Source organism: Physeter macrocephalus, chromosome 18, assembly GCF_002837175.3.
Source record: "Physeter macrocephalus isolate SW-GA chromosome 18, ASM283717v5, whole genome shotgun sequence".
Taxonomy (NCBI): Eukaryota; Metazoa; Chordata; class Mammalia; order Artiodactyla; family Physeteridae; genus Physeter; species Physeter macrocephalus.
This window is the reverse complement of record NC_041231.1, coordinates 88558246-88573577: the sequence shown is the minus strand read 5'-3', so window position 1 is coordinate 88573577 and position 15332 is coordinate 88558246. Positions and strand designations below refer to the sequence as shown.

Sequence of the window (15332 nt, the reverse complement as noted above, 5' to 3'; positions counted from 1 at the left end):
CCTGTAGTGTTATTTTAACATAAAAGTCATAATATTGTATTACTTGCAACTTGATTCTTTTTAAAATCTGCATTATAGGTTTTTTTGGATCAATAGTATATATTTACTATTTATATTGTTTTTAACCACTATTGAATGTAATCTATTCTAGTACATTTAATTATTTCACAATTGATACTTATTTCTTCTCATTTTAAAAATGTTAAATAATTTTGCAAATGAGCTCTCCTGTATACTTATCCTGATACACCTTATTAATGAATTTAAGCTTCATTTATTCATTGGCCACTTGTATTTCCTTAGAGAATTTCCTATTCATATCTCTTGAAAAGTTTCTATTTCATTGTTTACATTTAAAAAATTTATTTGTTGGAGTTCTTTATGAATTTTAGATTTTTATAGCGATTTCACTGAATTTAGAGATTGGTACAACATATTTCCATCCAGAGCATAATATCCTTCCCTATTTGTTCTAGTTTTCTTTTATATCCCTTGACAAAATGTTATTGTTTTCTTTAGATCCTGTACACTTCTTGTGGGAATTTATATTACATAAGGAAGACGTTTTCAATGGCTATTTACATAACTGAAATACTTTATAACTGAAACAGTTACCAGCTCCAGTTGAAACCACAGCAGTTTCTTAAAGCTATAATGATCTGTCAAATAACTCAAAGAAGTATAATCATCAGCCTATAATTTGCTTGTATACAAGGGAAATCAATCAACAGATTGTTTTCATGTCCTCTTAATACACAAAAATTGGATTTAGATACAAAAAATAAAAAGGAGAGAGAGAGAGAAGAAAAACCACAGTTTGGGAATAGTAAACTTTGTTTTCCCTTCTTTGGCAAGCTACTTATTACCTGGCAGTAAACAAGGAGGCCAAGTGGGGTATCCAGCTTGGGCGGCTGGGTCATCAAGGAAAATAATTCCAGTTACTTAATGGTCCTTCAAAATCTTTAGGCATTTAAACTGTGACGTCTTTCAAGACAGGATGTCTCTACCGTGTCTATTTTTCCCGTCCTTCTGCACCTCCACGTCCGTTAGGCCAGGTCTCAGCATTTTCCTCACTAGAATCTCTTAGATCCTTAACAGACGTGGAAATAAAGTTGCTGATAATAAATTTTTCCAAAAGCAAGTTGGAGCATGATAAACTGATCTTAAAATTCTGAAGAAAAGATGTACAAGTATAGCCTTGAAAATTTTCTTGGCTTATCATTTACTGAAAAGGGTGTTTTCAAATATCTTTGATTTGAATTTGTGTATTTCTTCTTCTAGTTATGTCATTCTTTGTTTTATACATTTTGAAGCTCTTATTATGTGCATATAAATTTAGATTTTATAGCTTCCTGGTTAACTAAGACTTTTTACATTATGAGATGTTCCTCCTTGTTTGACTTTAAGATACCTATGTCATCTTTTTATTAGTATTTTCATGGTATCTATTTCCTCTTTTTTTTTCTTTCAAGCTTTCAGTGTACTTATCTTTTAAGTATGTGTCTTGTAAACAAAGAGTATTTTTTCAAATCCAGTCTGTCAAACTCTTTTAAAGACAGCATTTAATCCATTTACATTTAATGCAATTATTGATATAATCTACCGTCTTGATTTTTACTTTCTATTGTCTCATTTATGTTTTTTTTTCTTTAATTGGCTTCTTTCACAGATTAATATTTTTAAACTATTTCATTTTCCCTCTATGACCTTTGTGGTTACACATTCTTTTAAAATTCCTTAAATGATTACCCTAGAGACTACAAAATGTATTCTTATCAAGTGTGTGTCAGTTATCAATTTATTGGCTCTCAGCTTTAAATCCACTCTTTATTGCCGGCTATGCAAAAAAGAATTATTTCTCTTTTGCTAGCTAGTATGAAGCTTTGTCTGTAGAGGGCACTAGAGGGGCACTAGAGAAGGAAATGGTTTCTGTTCTGGCTCTCCTTAGTTTCTCCAGAGCTGGGCTCCTGAAGTAATGAGATGAGCAGCAGCGCCCAGCATCTAGCTGTTACCCTGGGACCCTCTAAAGTGGCTTTAGGATTGTGTAGCCTGCAAGTCACCTCCCCAAGAATGGCTTTCCCAGCATCCCCTTGAGCGGCTCTGAGCCAGTTTCAAGGCATTCAGCTTGTCAGCCTTTTTTGGAATGGACAGATGCCTATTCATGGCATAAGGAAAACCAGTTCCTAATGCCAAGATTACCTCTGTGGGTTTCCTTTTTCTCCTGATTTGATAGCAGTGGAGATGGTGGAAAGTGGTTACACTCTGGGTATATTTTGAATGTAAAGGTGACGGATCTGCTGATGCAGTGGATGTCAGAGCAAGGTATAAAGAATGATTTCATACTTTGGGGTTTAAGTCATGGAAATGAGATCTGGAATATGAGAGAGGGAAAGAGGGCAGGTGATGTGGGGTAGGAAAAGAAAAGGGGGGGTGATGTGGACACAGGTAGAAAAGCACCATCAAAGGTGATTAAGGAGAGAAGTGAGGACATGTAGGGTCAATGGATTGAAGGTCTTGGTAATATCAAAGAATTGCTGGAGTCAGGGTATCAGACGGCAATAACTAGGAAGACAGCAAGAGAATAAAGATAGGCTTGGTGGCGAGAAAACAAATTCGTATTTTAAAATAATCTTTTATTTGCTCATCATATACATTTTAACACATATTCTGTTGATATACATTTATTTTTTGGTGATAATTAAATAATTTATAAAATATATGCATAATGTAAATCACAAAATCACAAAATATATGCATAATGTGTGAAGTGAACCAGAGCCATCGAACTTCACTGGTGTTCATCTTTATGAGAAGTAGATAATCAAGAGATTTAAGGAGATAAATTCCATCATTGGATTCTTGTATCTTCAGAATTAAAGAGGTAGTATACATAATCAGAAAATCAATTTTGATGTTCAGATCAATGAGGGGTTTGTGTTACTGGAAACAGCAATATGTAAAATAGAAATGTAGTTAACAATCACATATTCCTAGGGATAATGTGATAATCATGGGGATATCATCAAAAACTACAGACATTAGCAGAAATAAATTAGTTGCCTATTTTAACCATTGCGACAGCATTTTCAAATGTTCAGAAGAGGATTTCCTAATTTTTTCGAGATATGGGTCTTTATTGTTGATTATTCTATCGATTTTGAAAATTATTGTCTATAAAACTCATTTTATCACTAGCTAGTGTTCATATTTTTAGTCAAAGATACCACCATTTGTTAGAATTTATAATTTACATTAAATAACAGATTTTGTTACCGAATTAAAATACTTTCAGTCCCAACGAAAGTACTACATTTTAGGGTAGCCTCCACAGCCTTGTTTTGGTAAATAGATGATTTCAACAAAGCTTTTTGAAAAATTGAAAACAGCTCATGAACACTTCTTACTCAATTAGATTCATGGACTCTATTTGGGGAATCTATTAAGGAGCAAAATGTCTGTTTTTACATTCTCCTTTTTAAGTTCCATCTTAATTTTTTCTCTTCCCTATTTTCTTCCTATAGCCTCTCATTTATCTATTTCTCTTCTTTCTTCTCTTCTTCTAGCTTAACTTCTGCTCCCCCACCCCTTTCCTTTTTCTTCACTGTCTTCTAGGAAACCTTTTCTCCGCCCGTTCTATTTCTTCTGTGCTTGGATTTACATCTCCTGTTATCTTTCTTTTCCACAGAGAAGTTGTTCCTATTGCGTTCATTGGTTCTTTTATAGAAAATTATGGACGGAATAAGTAAAATATTAATAATCTGGCTACGTAGTGATCCAACAAACATAAGATATGTGAACATTTCACAAATGCAACATGTAATTATCCACTGCTGATGTCAATAAGGCATGGTCTCTTTGGTATAAGCTTCTATGTTCAAGATGTAGCATCAGTAAATACTTGAATTTTTCATGTTGCTTGGTATCCCTGTGAACTAAAGATATTACTAATGAGCAACAGTATGAAACTCATTTTAATACTTTTTCTTTTTTTATTGGCTTGGGGTGAATTTTTATTTTTAGTCTTTAGTTCAGGTTATATAGTCTATGATGCTTTAAGGTAAAAGAGGATCTAAAGCTGGAATGTAAACTGGAATTGACTCTCCTCCCAGCTTTTTACAGATTCACCAAATGACTGGTTATAGGTCACATGACTCTCCTGTTTATTTCATAAGGTTGTTATAGTCAACATTTATGGTTCTCTTACCATGTGCCACTCACTCTTCTAGAAGGGCCTTAAGAATACAACACAACCCTGTGAGGTAGGTGCTATTATTATATTCACTTCACAGATGAAAATCTGAGACACAGATTCCCCAAAGGTCACATAGTAGGTGAAAGAACCAAGATTTTAACTCAAGAAGTCAGTTTCCAAGTCTGAAGTGTTGACCACCGTACTACTGCCTCCTTGATATTTGACCTTTTTTCAGATCTGCTCCATCTCCAAGACCTTGGACTTGGCATTCTCTCGTTCAGCTGCCTCCTTACCTTTAATGCCTCCTGCTTTTTCGCAACTACTGAAGACGCTCAGCATCCCCATTGAGCCTCTTGACTCTCTTTATTCTCCCAGGGCCACTCATGCTCGTTCCTGCTTTCCCTTCCTTCTCTGTCACACCAGGAGGACTTGCCATTGCTCTAATTCACCCTGTATTTTTCTACCTTTTAACTTCACCCACTCCTTCTGTCTGGAATATTCTATCATCGCTCCTTCCATTTCAGCTTATTAAAAATACTCCCCAACCATCAAGGTGCTCTCCTAACGCCCCCTCCCTACCCCCCTGAAATACTACCTTTTCTGTAATGTTCTTCCTGGTCATTGCAAAAAGTCAGATGTAATTTCTCTCTCCTCAGTATTCCCAACACTAAGTTGGTACAACAAATATAGTGCTTACTAAGTCTGCCTTATAATCTAGTTGTATGTGAATTCCTTTCACATCCCTTCTAGCCTATGGTAACTTAGAAGATCTAGGCTAGAGTGTGGAATAAAGAATGTTACAACTGGAAAGAATATTCTATTTAGATCCTTAATTTTACTGGTAAGGACACCAAAGCTTAGTTTAAGATGTAAGTCACAATGACAGTTAAAGATAGAAATTCACTTGTTCCTTCCTTCCTTAAATGCATATTATGAATAATACTGGGTGTGCACAGAGCACTGTGCTGAGTACTAGGGTTACACAGGCAAAAGTGTCTACTTTTAAGAAATTCAGAGTCTACTGACTGGAAGAGACAATAGAGTATTACAATACAACGTGATGGGATAGCTGCTTGTGGAATAAATAAATAAATGCATGAGTCAAGGAATTTACTATCTTTGTAGTAATATTATGTGACCTTTCCAATAACAAATGTATGGAAACAGGTTTTGTAGTTCAGTTTATAAAATCACATCCCGAGTGGTAGGAAGGAATGTCAAGTCTGGTTTGTGTCAGACAAGCTGATCTCCATCAGTCTGAAAAAGAGAGGGGTCTATTGAAATGGAGAGGTGATGTTTTCTATCTCACTCTGTTTTTAGTTTTTCTCCTTTCAGTTTTGGTTGCTGCTTTTCTTTTTTGTGTTTATTTTTTTCTTCCAGTGTTTTTGTTTATTTTATTGAGATATAATGGACATACAGCACTATATAAGTTTAAGGTATACGGCATAATGATTTGACTTACCTATATCATGAAATGATTATCACATTAAGTTTAATGAGCATCCATCATCTCATATGGAGACACAATTAAAGAAGTAGAAAATACGTTTTCCTTGTGATGAGAATTCTTAGGACTTACTTTCTTAACCACTTTCATATATAACACAGAGCAGTGTTAATTACATTTATCATGCTGTATATGAAATCCCTAGTGCTTAATTATCTTATAACTAGAAGTTTGTACCTTTTGGCCACCTTCATCCAATTCCTCCTCCCCCTACCCCCCACCTCTGGCAATCACAAATCTGATCTCTTTTTCTATGAGTTTGTTCGTTTGTTTGTTTTTGAAGTATAATTGACCTATAACACTGTGTTAGTTCCTGTCACACAACATAGTGATTCAATATTTCTATACATTTCAAAATGATCACCTCCATAAGTCCAGTTATGAAATGTCACCACACAAAGATATTACATTGTTATTGTCTATATTCCCCACATTGTACATCTCATACCTGTGACTGCACCTGGAAGTTTATTTTTTAACTGAAGTTCGTACCTCTTAATCTCCCTCACCCATTTCCTTCCTCCTCCACCCATCTCCCCTCTGTCAACCACCTTGTTCATTCTCTATAACTGTCTCTGTTTTGTTATGTTTGTTCATGTGTTCTGCTTTTTAGATTCCACATATAAGTGAAATCACACAGTATTTGTCTTTGGTTGCTGCCTTCCTTCATACGTTCAGGATTTAGCTCTGAACACTCACTGACCACCTAGGATAATTTTTGTCTTGTTTATTAATTGGCTGCATGTTTACCTCAACCAGACCAAAGAGTCCATGGACTTTGGGCTGGAGGCACTCACTACTCATTTTATTTACTTGTTTTTAAACTTGAATGTTCTTCCTGTAATGTTAGCTCCTCTCATTCCCCCGAAAGTCAGGTTTTCTGATAGGCATGATGCCTGCTTAATTCAGATGCCAAAGAGAGTGTGATGGGATGGATATAAAGCTGTCTCCCAGATCTACAGGATGCTTTACCTGGGAAATCTCAGGTCCTCTCTTCCCACAGTACATCAGGAAGGACTTCCAGTTGGGTGGTGTTAGGGGGAGTTTTATTTGAAAATGGTTCCAAAACCTGTAAAAGAGATAAAGCAGAAAAATATGTTTTCGAAACTTCCATGCCTATTTTTTTGCCAAGATCTGTTGGGTACCTGGTACTCAGCTCTCCCTGAGGCAGCATTTTCCTGTACTGTTTCGGATGTTAATGTAGCTTAACATTTCTAGTGTGTTGAATGCAGTCCCTTAAAACATGACAACTGTGTCTTATTTTTATTTTTCTGTGATGTGCCTTGCTTTAAGGAATTCTTATATGTAAAAATATAGATTTGTATTCTGTCCACAAAAGGACCTGATATTGGTGAAGGTGCAGGTAAATGTGTTGTACGTTATTTCTGGGGAGGTGAGCTGGCTTCCTAAGAATGATTTCGCAGCGTGCGGCAAAAGTCTACACACTGAGTGCATGTTGGATCCAGCAGCTCCACTCCTAGGAATTTATCCTAAGAAATCACTATGAAAGTGTGCAAGACACACCTATGTGTTTATTTTGCAAAACATCATTTCAAATAGTGAAAGTTAGAAACTTACAGGTTGGATCAAAGATTGTTCAGTAAACATGCAGGAACAAAAGTATGTATAGTATTATCCCAGTTTTTAAAATTTTTGATTGATTTATTTTTAAATTTATTTATTTATTTATGGCTGCATTGGGTCTTCGTCGCTGCGTGCGGGCTTTCTCTGGTTGTGGCGAGCGGGGGCTACTCTTCGTTGTGGTGCGCGGGCTTCTCATTGCGATGACTTCTCTTGTTGCAGAGCACAGGCTCTAGGTGTGCGGGCTTCAGTAGTTGCAGTTCGCGGGCTCAGTAGTTGTGGCTCCTGGGCTCTAGATCACAGGCTCAGTAGTTGTGGCGCACAGGCTTAGTTGGTCCAGCGGCATATGGGATCTTCCTGGACCAGGGATCAAACCCGTGTTCCCCTGCACTGGCAGGCAGATTCCTAACCACTGCGCCACAGGGAAGTCCAGTATTATCCCATTTTTATAAAGAAAAGTGCATGTGAAGAAAGATTAACTAGATACCAAAATGCAAATTGCTCTCTCTGGATGGTGTGATCATTTGTGGTTTTAACTGTTGTTTTTTGTTTTGTTTTTGTATTTAAATTTTTTTTTCAAATTTTCTGCAGTAGATATGTATTAGTTTTATGACCAGAAAAATATTTAATAAACTCATAAATCCCATTTTGAAAGCAACAAAGATAAATTGGGTTGTGACTGCCTTCCAAGATTCATTATGGGATTCTCTTACATTTATGACCTTTGCTATCAAAAAAACATAAGAAATAGGCTTCAGAACCAATATCCCAGAAGCTTCCAAGATGGAATTATTTTTTTAAGAAAAGTAACATTCGAATCTCCCCCAAAGTTGTTACATTTCCTTTTTTTCCAGAACAAGAAGACACGTGTAAGTTTTGTTGAAAATGAACAAAACTTGTAATGTTCTACTGCTGTTAAAATGTTTGGGGTTGATCTGTGTGTCCCAACACTAGGGATACCAAAGATATATTAATGAGTAAAAAAATGCAAGTTACAGATGTACTAGGATTACATTAAAAACAACAGCAACAATAACCTTCCCTCCCCAACTATCTGGGACGTTTTATTGAGAACAAATATATTTAGTTAAATGTTGATGTATTCAGAATTAGGCCTGGGATGACACACACTGTGCTGTGATCACGTGTTACCCTGGAGAGTGGGTAGAGGTAAAGACAGGAAACAGACAAGGTTTTCTGGGAAGTGTGGGGTAGGGTTCTTTCCTTTTATTTTATATACGTCTACATCCTTTAAATATTTTAAAAATCATTTCAAAACATTCAAAATGAAATAAATAAAAAAGAAAATTCAAGACATGCCTGTGCCTGGGAGCTCAAGGCAGAAGCTATATAGTAGGCTTTGCTTATTTAAAATTAAATTCCTGAACTTTTCAGAGGGTCAGTGGTAATGATAAGAAAGTATTCTCCCTCTTGCTGATTATTTTGCAAATATGAAAATGGCAAATGGGCCCTTCTGACACTTCAACTAAAATATTCCAACTATAGTCTTTTTTTTTTTTTTTTTTTTTTTTTTTTTTTTTTTGGTGGTACGGGGGCCTCCCACTGTTGTGGCCTCTCCCGTTGCGGAGCACAGGCTCCGGACGCGCAGGCTCAGCGGCCATAGCTCGCGGGCCCAGCCGCTCCGCGGCATGTGGGATCCTCCCAGACCGGGGCGCGAATCTGGTTCCCCTGCATCGGCAGGCGGACGCGCAACCACTGCACCACCAGGGAAGCCCCCAACTATAGTCTTAAAGACATATACAGTTGGGTTTTGTTTTTGTTTTTGGCTGCATTGGGTCTTGGTTGCTGCACACGGGCTTTCTCTGGTTGTGGCGAGCGGGGGCTACTCTTTGTTGTGGTGTGCGGGCTTCTCACTGCGGTGGCTTCTCGTTGCGGAGCAGAGGCTCTAGGCACACAGGCTTCAGTAGTTGCAGCACGTGGGCTCAGGAGTTGTGGCTCAGGGGCTCTAGAGTGCAGGCTCAGTAGTTGTGGCGCACGGGCTTAGTTGCTCCACAGCATGTGGGATCTTCCCAGACCAGGTATCAAACCCATGTTCCCCTGCGTTGGCAGGCAGATTCTTAACCACTGTGCCACCAGGGAAGTCCACGTGTACAGTTTTGCAATGAGAAACTTACATGGTTTTGAAGTGTAAGCAGGTAGAGACTCGGAGGGCCATTCCCCTTAACCAACTAGTTCACCAAATTCATGCTCAGAGTTGGGCACAGGCAAAAATTTGTCATGGGAAATAATTGTCTTCGATGATCACATCTTTGCCACATAAAACCCCCTCCTCATTCTTGTCTCGGCCAAACACACCCTGTCCCTCTCATAACATCCTTCCCTTCCCTACACCATAAACCACTTTCAGAAAAGACTGAAACACATTTGCATGAATATAGAAACAATGACTCTTTAAAATGTTATTTTCCTAACCAGATTTGCTTTTTAACACGTTAACAAAGAAATAAAGCTCTAATGGCGGAATCTCACACACCCATCAAAATCTGGGGGCACAGTCGGTCACCGACTCTGCTTATATATCCACAGCATCCTCTGCAGTGGCCTAGAGCACGACAGGCATTTTCAGACTTACAGATGATGGTATATGTCAGGATCTCGCTGCAGCCGGGTTTGGAATCCTATATACAAGTCATCCCAGAGCAGACCATTCTTCACCACGTGTCTGATGACATCAACTCGGCTCCGAATCTGAAACAGATATGGAACAACTAGCAGGGGTGACCCAGCCAGCCCTGAGCATCGGTACTGACCCCCGTGTCCCTGAAAGAAGCAGCTGCCTATAACGGCAGGGGTCTGAGGAGTCAAGGAGAAAAGCCTACTGAAGTAGATATCACAGGCGGAGGGGGAAAGAGAGGCTCCTGAGTGCAGTAGAAATTTAGGGAAGGAAAACAGGAAATGGATCAGGAGCCGGGGTTGGGGGGTGGCGCAGAGTGGCTGAGAGCACAGACAGAATCAGATTGCTGCATTCAAATCCACGGTCGAGCTGTGCGATCCTGGCAAACATTCTGTGCCTCAGTTTCCTCATCTATAAAATGGAGATAACAGAACATTCCTCACAGGATTACTGTGAGGATTCACTGAGTCAGTGTATATAAAATACTGAAAACAAGGCCTGCCACAGAGCAAGATTACCTTAATTCAGTGGGCAAGGCCCTTACCTTTAAAGAATCCCAACTCCTGACACGGGATCTGTTGAATAGTCAAAGGTGCACAGGGTTAGGAGACAGGCAGAGATGGTTTTGAGTCTCAGCCCAGCACTTACTAATCATGTGACCTTAACCTTGCTAAGCCTCGGTCTCCTCTGTTACTGTTGTGAGAAAAAAAGAGATAATTCATTAAAAAAAAAAAAAAGAGCATGAGGTAGCACGAAGGGAAGTTACTAAGATTGGACATGGTTTTAACACTTCACAGGTACACATGTTCCAGTTGACCAGGCGCCTTTTTCAGTATCTGGCATCACATTCTTTTTCCTGATAAATATCGTGCTAATGCCAGTAGAGGTAACTTTATCATAAATGACAGGCTATTAAATGACACGGAATGATCAGAAGATTGGCATTTAGGATTTCTCTTTCCTGCACCATTCCTACAAAACGATTACATCCATTGTGAACTGAGATCGCAAACACAGGTCAGAAGATCTCCTGTTTTGCCAACAGAGACTTGGAAACATGACTGCACAGCTTTAAGTTGAGGACTGCCCAGCTAAAGCGCAGTGTCAAGATCTAGTTCCTCACAGTGGAGGGGAGATGGCCCTTCTTGACCTTTCAAACTAGAGAGGAGCAACGTGGAAGAATTGGGGAGGTTTTGAGAAACGTTTAGATTGTAAAATGGGGAGGTCTTGGTGATTGAGTAGATTTGTGGATGAGGGAAAAGGAAAAAGTTGAAGCTTACCCCCCTGTTTCTGGCTGGGCTCACTGTGGGGGTGGGGTGGGGAGGAGGAATTGATATTGCCAACGATCAAGACAGAAAAGGAGAAAGAGCAGTTTTAAGAGAACGACGATGTGTCGCACTTTGAACAGGTTGAAAATGAGGTAGGGGGGATTTGGATATCCAGGTGATGATATCTAGCAGGTGATTAACTCTAATGAATCTGAAGCTGGACAGAGTTGGCGGGAGCTGGGCAAAGTCTGGGCAGGACCTATGGATTTTGGGCGTCAGGGAAGCAGTGCTAGCAGATGTGTTCGGTGGGTTGAGTACAGAACCCTGGAGGAAAACAAGAGATTTAAGTGGTGGCCGGAGAAAGAGAGACCCTGAAAGAATGTAGAAGAACAGACGAGAAGTGAAGAAAATGAGGGCTAGTGTCACTGGAGCTGAGAAAGGGCTTCTAATTCAAAATGATGGACAGATCCCATACATAACCCGCCTCTGCCCACTTCCAGACGCAACTGAAGTGTTGACAAAGCTAGCGTACAGGTATGAACTGTCACAGTGAAGAAGAAATGAAGTGAGTAGTTGACAGCAGGAGATTTCAATTAACTAATGTGAATCTGGAAAGCAGGAGGGTGAGTGGCATCTAAAGACCGGGGCAGAGGCTGCAGAATCCCAGAGAGTAGGTGGAGGGACATTCAGATTCAGAAGGAGAAGAGGTACGTACCATGGATGAGAGCAGGGACACGGAGCACAAAAGTATGTACACAAAACAGTCAACCCCTTCCTTACGCCTATGCATGGCTCCTGGGCCAAATACATTCAGACAGTTCTCTGAATAAATGGAATCAATTTTGCAGGAAGAATGAGGGCAGGAGTGTATATGTGATGCCCCAGAGCAAGGACCTCCACATTTTGGTATTTAGGGGTCCCTCAGCCTAATAGCTGGCTCCTCACCTTCATAACTTAAACAGGTGACCCCCTGTCCAAATACAACCTAGGTCTTAGTTGCTAGCTTACAGTCCCTTTATAAAAAATTGAATTAACTTTCCATATTTATAAATCTGGGTATTTTACATGAAAATCCAGATTTCCAAGTTTTCTGGAAAATTCGGAAGATCAGCTGGAGCTCAGTAGAGGCTCCTCCCTTCCCATGCTTTCCACTTGATACAGTCCCCACCCAGCTCCCCCTATTTACAAGATCTGCCTCGGGTCCGCCTGTGAGCATTTAAGCATTTAACCCCTGCCTTCAAGTAAAGCCTGCTGCTTGAAAAGGTCTATTTTTTTTTTTTTTTTTTGGTAAATATAGATTAATCCCTAAATTCTTAAAAGTCACCTACAATGGAAGAAAGGTCAGCCTGGGGTAAGCAACACTGAGCAACACTGCATGCAACTACAGTAGAAGCTGAAGGAGCAATGCCTTCAGGTAACCATGGAAAGTGACTGCCACCCAGCATAATGGGTTCAGCCAAGCTATCGTGCAAGACCAGACAGGAAAGTACTTGAAGTTTAGCTCCCGTGTAACATTTCTTCGGCAGATACTTAAGCAAAAAGTCCCACAGAGGAGGAAAGCAAAGAAGGTGAAGACATGGGTGGGGTCTGGAAGTGGGTAAGCGATGTCACAGGGTGACAGATTGGCAGCAGACCTAGAGAGGAGCCCATCCAGATTGGAGCAGGGGGGTGGACAGCTACAGGAGCCATGCATCTAGGAAAGATGTAGAGTTGGTGTGATAGAAAATATATTTATGAGTTTAAAAGGCAATGAATGGCCCCCGCCTTCAAAAAAAGGCAATATGAGAAGGCTCCAGGTGGCAAGAAAAGGAGCTCTTCCAAGTATAGGCATATCCACTATATATGAACCTCAACATACAGAAATCTCACTAAAATCCTGGGAGACAAAAGCGCTGAGAGTCAAAATAGGGACCACCACGTACACAGCAGGCATGATGGTTTACCCCATGGTGTATTAAATCTGCAAGAGAGCTGTTGCCTGCTTTATCCAACAGATGCATTATGAAAATCTGTGGAAATGTGACTTTTTTTCAATGAACTTGTGATTTTAAAAATTCCAAAGAAAAATCTCCCTTACGGCAACAGATACCTTAATTTATAAGTTTTGTAAATTCAGAGTTAAGAAGCAAGACAGTGGCTAAATACACAGACTCTGGAGCTAGACCACTTGTGGTCAAAGCCCTGCACCACGCATTCACTAGCTGTACGACCTTGGGCAGGTTATGCAACCCCTTGGCATGGCATTTTCCTCATCCATAAATGGGGAGTATAGTAATATGGGCTTATGAGGTGGTCGTATTAAATGATCTAAGATTTATGAAGCTGTGTTATGTATGTATGTGTTTGGTAAATAAAGCAATAAATTTAGCAGATTCATTTTGCTTAAAATGGGTGGGTTTTTTTTTTTTTTTTTTTTTTTTTTGCGGTACGCGGGCCTCTCACTGCTGTGGCCTCTCCTGTTGCAGAGCACAGGCTCCGGACGCGTAGGCCCAGCGGCCATGGCTCACGGGCCTAGCCGCTCTGCGGCATGCGGGATCCTCCCGGACCGGGGCACGAACCCGTATCCCCTGCATCGGCAGGCGGACTCTCAACCACTCCACCACCAGGGAAGCCCAAAATGGGTGCTTTTTATGTAGGGTTTTCCTATATGTGAAAATCCAGTTTTTTAAAACCCATAAAGCAGGCAGTGGATTATTGGTTTTACTAAAGTTTTACCATAAGATTCTCTTCAACAGCAAGTACTAAACATAAAAATACAAGTCAAATTATTAAAATGTAGTTTAAGAATACATCTATTTTATAAAGGTACATTTAAACCTCTATAATTAAGGCATCACACATTTATATGGCATGTGTAATACACTTAAGGGCAGACTATACACCCTCCTAATTTATTTAGTGATTTTTGCATTTATATAGAATTTAAAATTATAATGTATGCTCACATATTTTATGTCATTTGACTATAATAAAAAAAAAACTGATAAGGTGGGAAGAAGCCCAATGGAAGGAAAAAAAAAAAACCACCAAGGCTCGGACAGGGACTCAAAGGCTCATAATCAATAATTCTCGGGCTTCCCTGGTGGCACAGTGGTTGAGAGTCCGCCTGCCGATGCAGGGGACACGGGTTTGTGCCCCGGTCCGGGAGGATCCCACGTGCCGCGGAGCGGCTGGGCCCATGAGCCATGGCCGCTGAGCCTGCGCGTCCGGAGCCTGTGCTCTGCAACGGGAGAGGCCACAACAGTGAGAGGCCCACGTACCGAAAAAAAAAAAATCCTCATCAGTAGGGACGGGGTTTTTTTTTTTTTTTTTTTGGTAAATATAGATTAATCCCTAAATTCTTAAAAGTCACCTACAATGGAAGAAAGGTCAGCCTGGGGTAAGCAACACTGAGCAACACTGCATGCAACTACAGTAGAAGCTGAAGGAGCAATGCCTTCAGGTAACCATGGAAAGTGACTGCCACCCAGCATAATGGGTTCAGCCAAGCTATCGTGCAAGACCAGACAGGAAAGTACTTGAAGTTTAGCTCCCGTGTAACATTTCTTCGGCAGATACTTAAGCAAAAAGTCCCACAGAGGAGGAAAGCAAAGAAGGTGAAGACATGGGTGGGGTCTGGAAGTGGGTAAGCGATGTCACAGGGTGACAGATTGGCAGCAGACCTAGAGAGGAGCCCATCCAGATTGGAGCAGGGGGGTGGACAGCTACAGGAGCCATGCATCTAGGAAAGATGTAGAGTTGGTGTGATAGAAAATATATTTATGAGTTTAAAAGGCAATGAATGGCCCCCGCCTTCAAAAAAAGGCAATATGAGAAGGCTCCAGGTGGCAAGAAAAGGAGCTCTTCCAAGTATAGGCATATCCACTATATATGAACCTCAACATACAGAAATCTCACTAAAATCCTGGGAGACAAAAGCGCTGAGAGTCAAAATAGGGACCACCACGTACACAGCAGGCATGATGGTTTACCCCATGGTGTATTAAATCTGCAAGAGAGCTGTTGCCTGCTTTATCCAACAGATGCATTATGAAAATCTGTGGAAATGTGACTTTTTTTCAATGAACTTGTGATTTTAAAAATTCCAAAGAAAAATCTCCCTTACGGCAACAGATACCTTAATTTATAAGTTTTGTAAATTCAGAGTTA

At 40.0% G+C, this 15332-nt stretch overlaps 1 protein-coding gene across 7 annotated transcripts in view; it reads right to left on the bottom strand.

Annotated features, from left to right (window-relative positions):
- Window positions 1–2656: 2656 nt before the first annotated feature.
- LOC102977564 (cytidine monophosphate-N-acetylneuraminic acid hydroxylase) overlaps window positions 2657–15332 on the bottom strand; it is a 295804-nt gene continuing 283128 nt past the window's right edge. For 6 of the 7 annotated variants that reach the window (XM_028479285.2, XM_028479288.2, XM_055080222.1 and 3 more), the window contains 3 exons: window positions 9874–9989; window positions 6672–6768; window positions 2657–3932 (listed from right to left, as the gene is read on the bottom strand). In XM_028479285.2, coding sequence (XP_028335086.1) covers window positions 3888–3932; window positions 6672–6768; window positions 9874–9989 — 258 coding nt within the window. In that variant the 3' untranslated portion in view covers window positions 2657–3887. The remainder of the gene's footprint in view (window positions 3933–6671; window positions 6769–9873; window positions 9990–15332) is intronic. The other variant, XM_028479289.2, reaches the window with a different exon arrangement.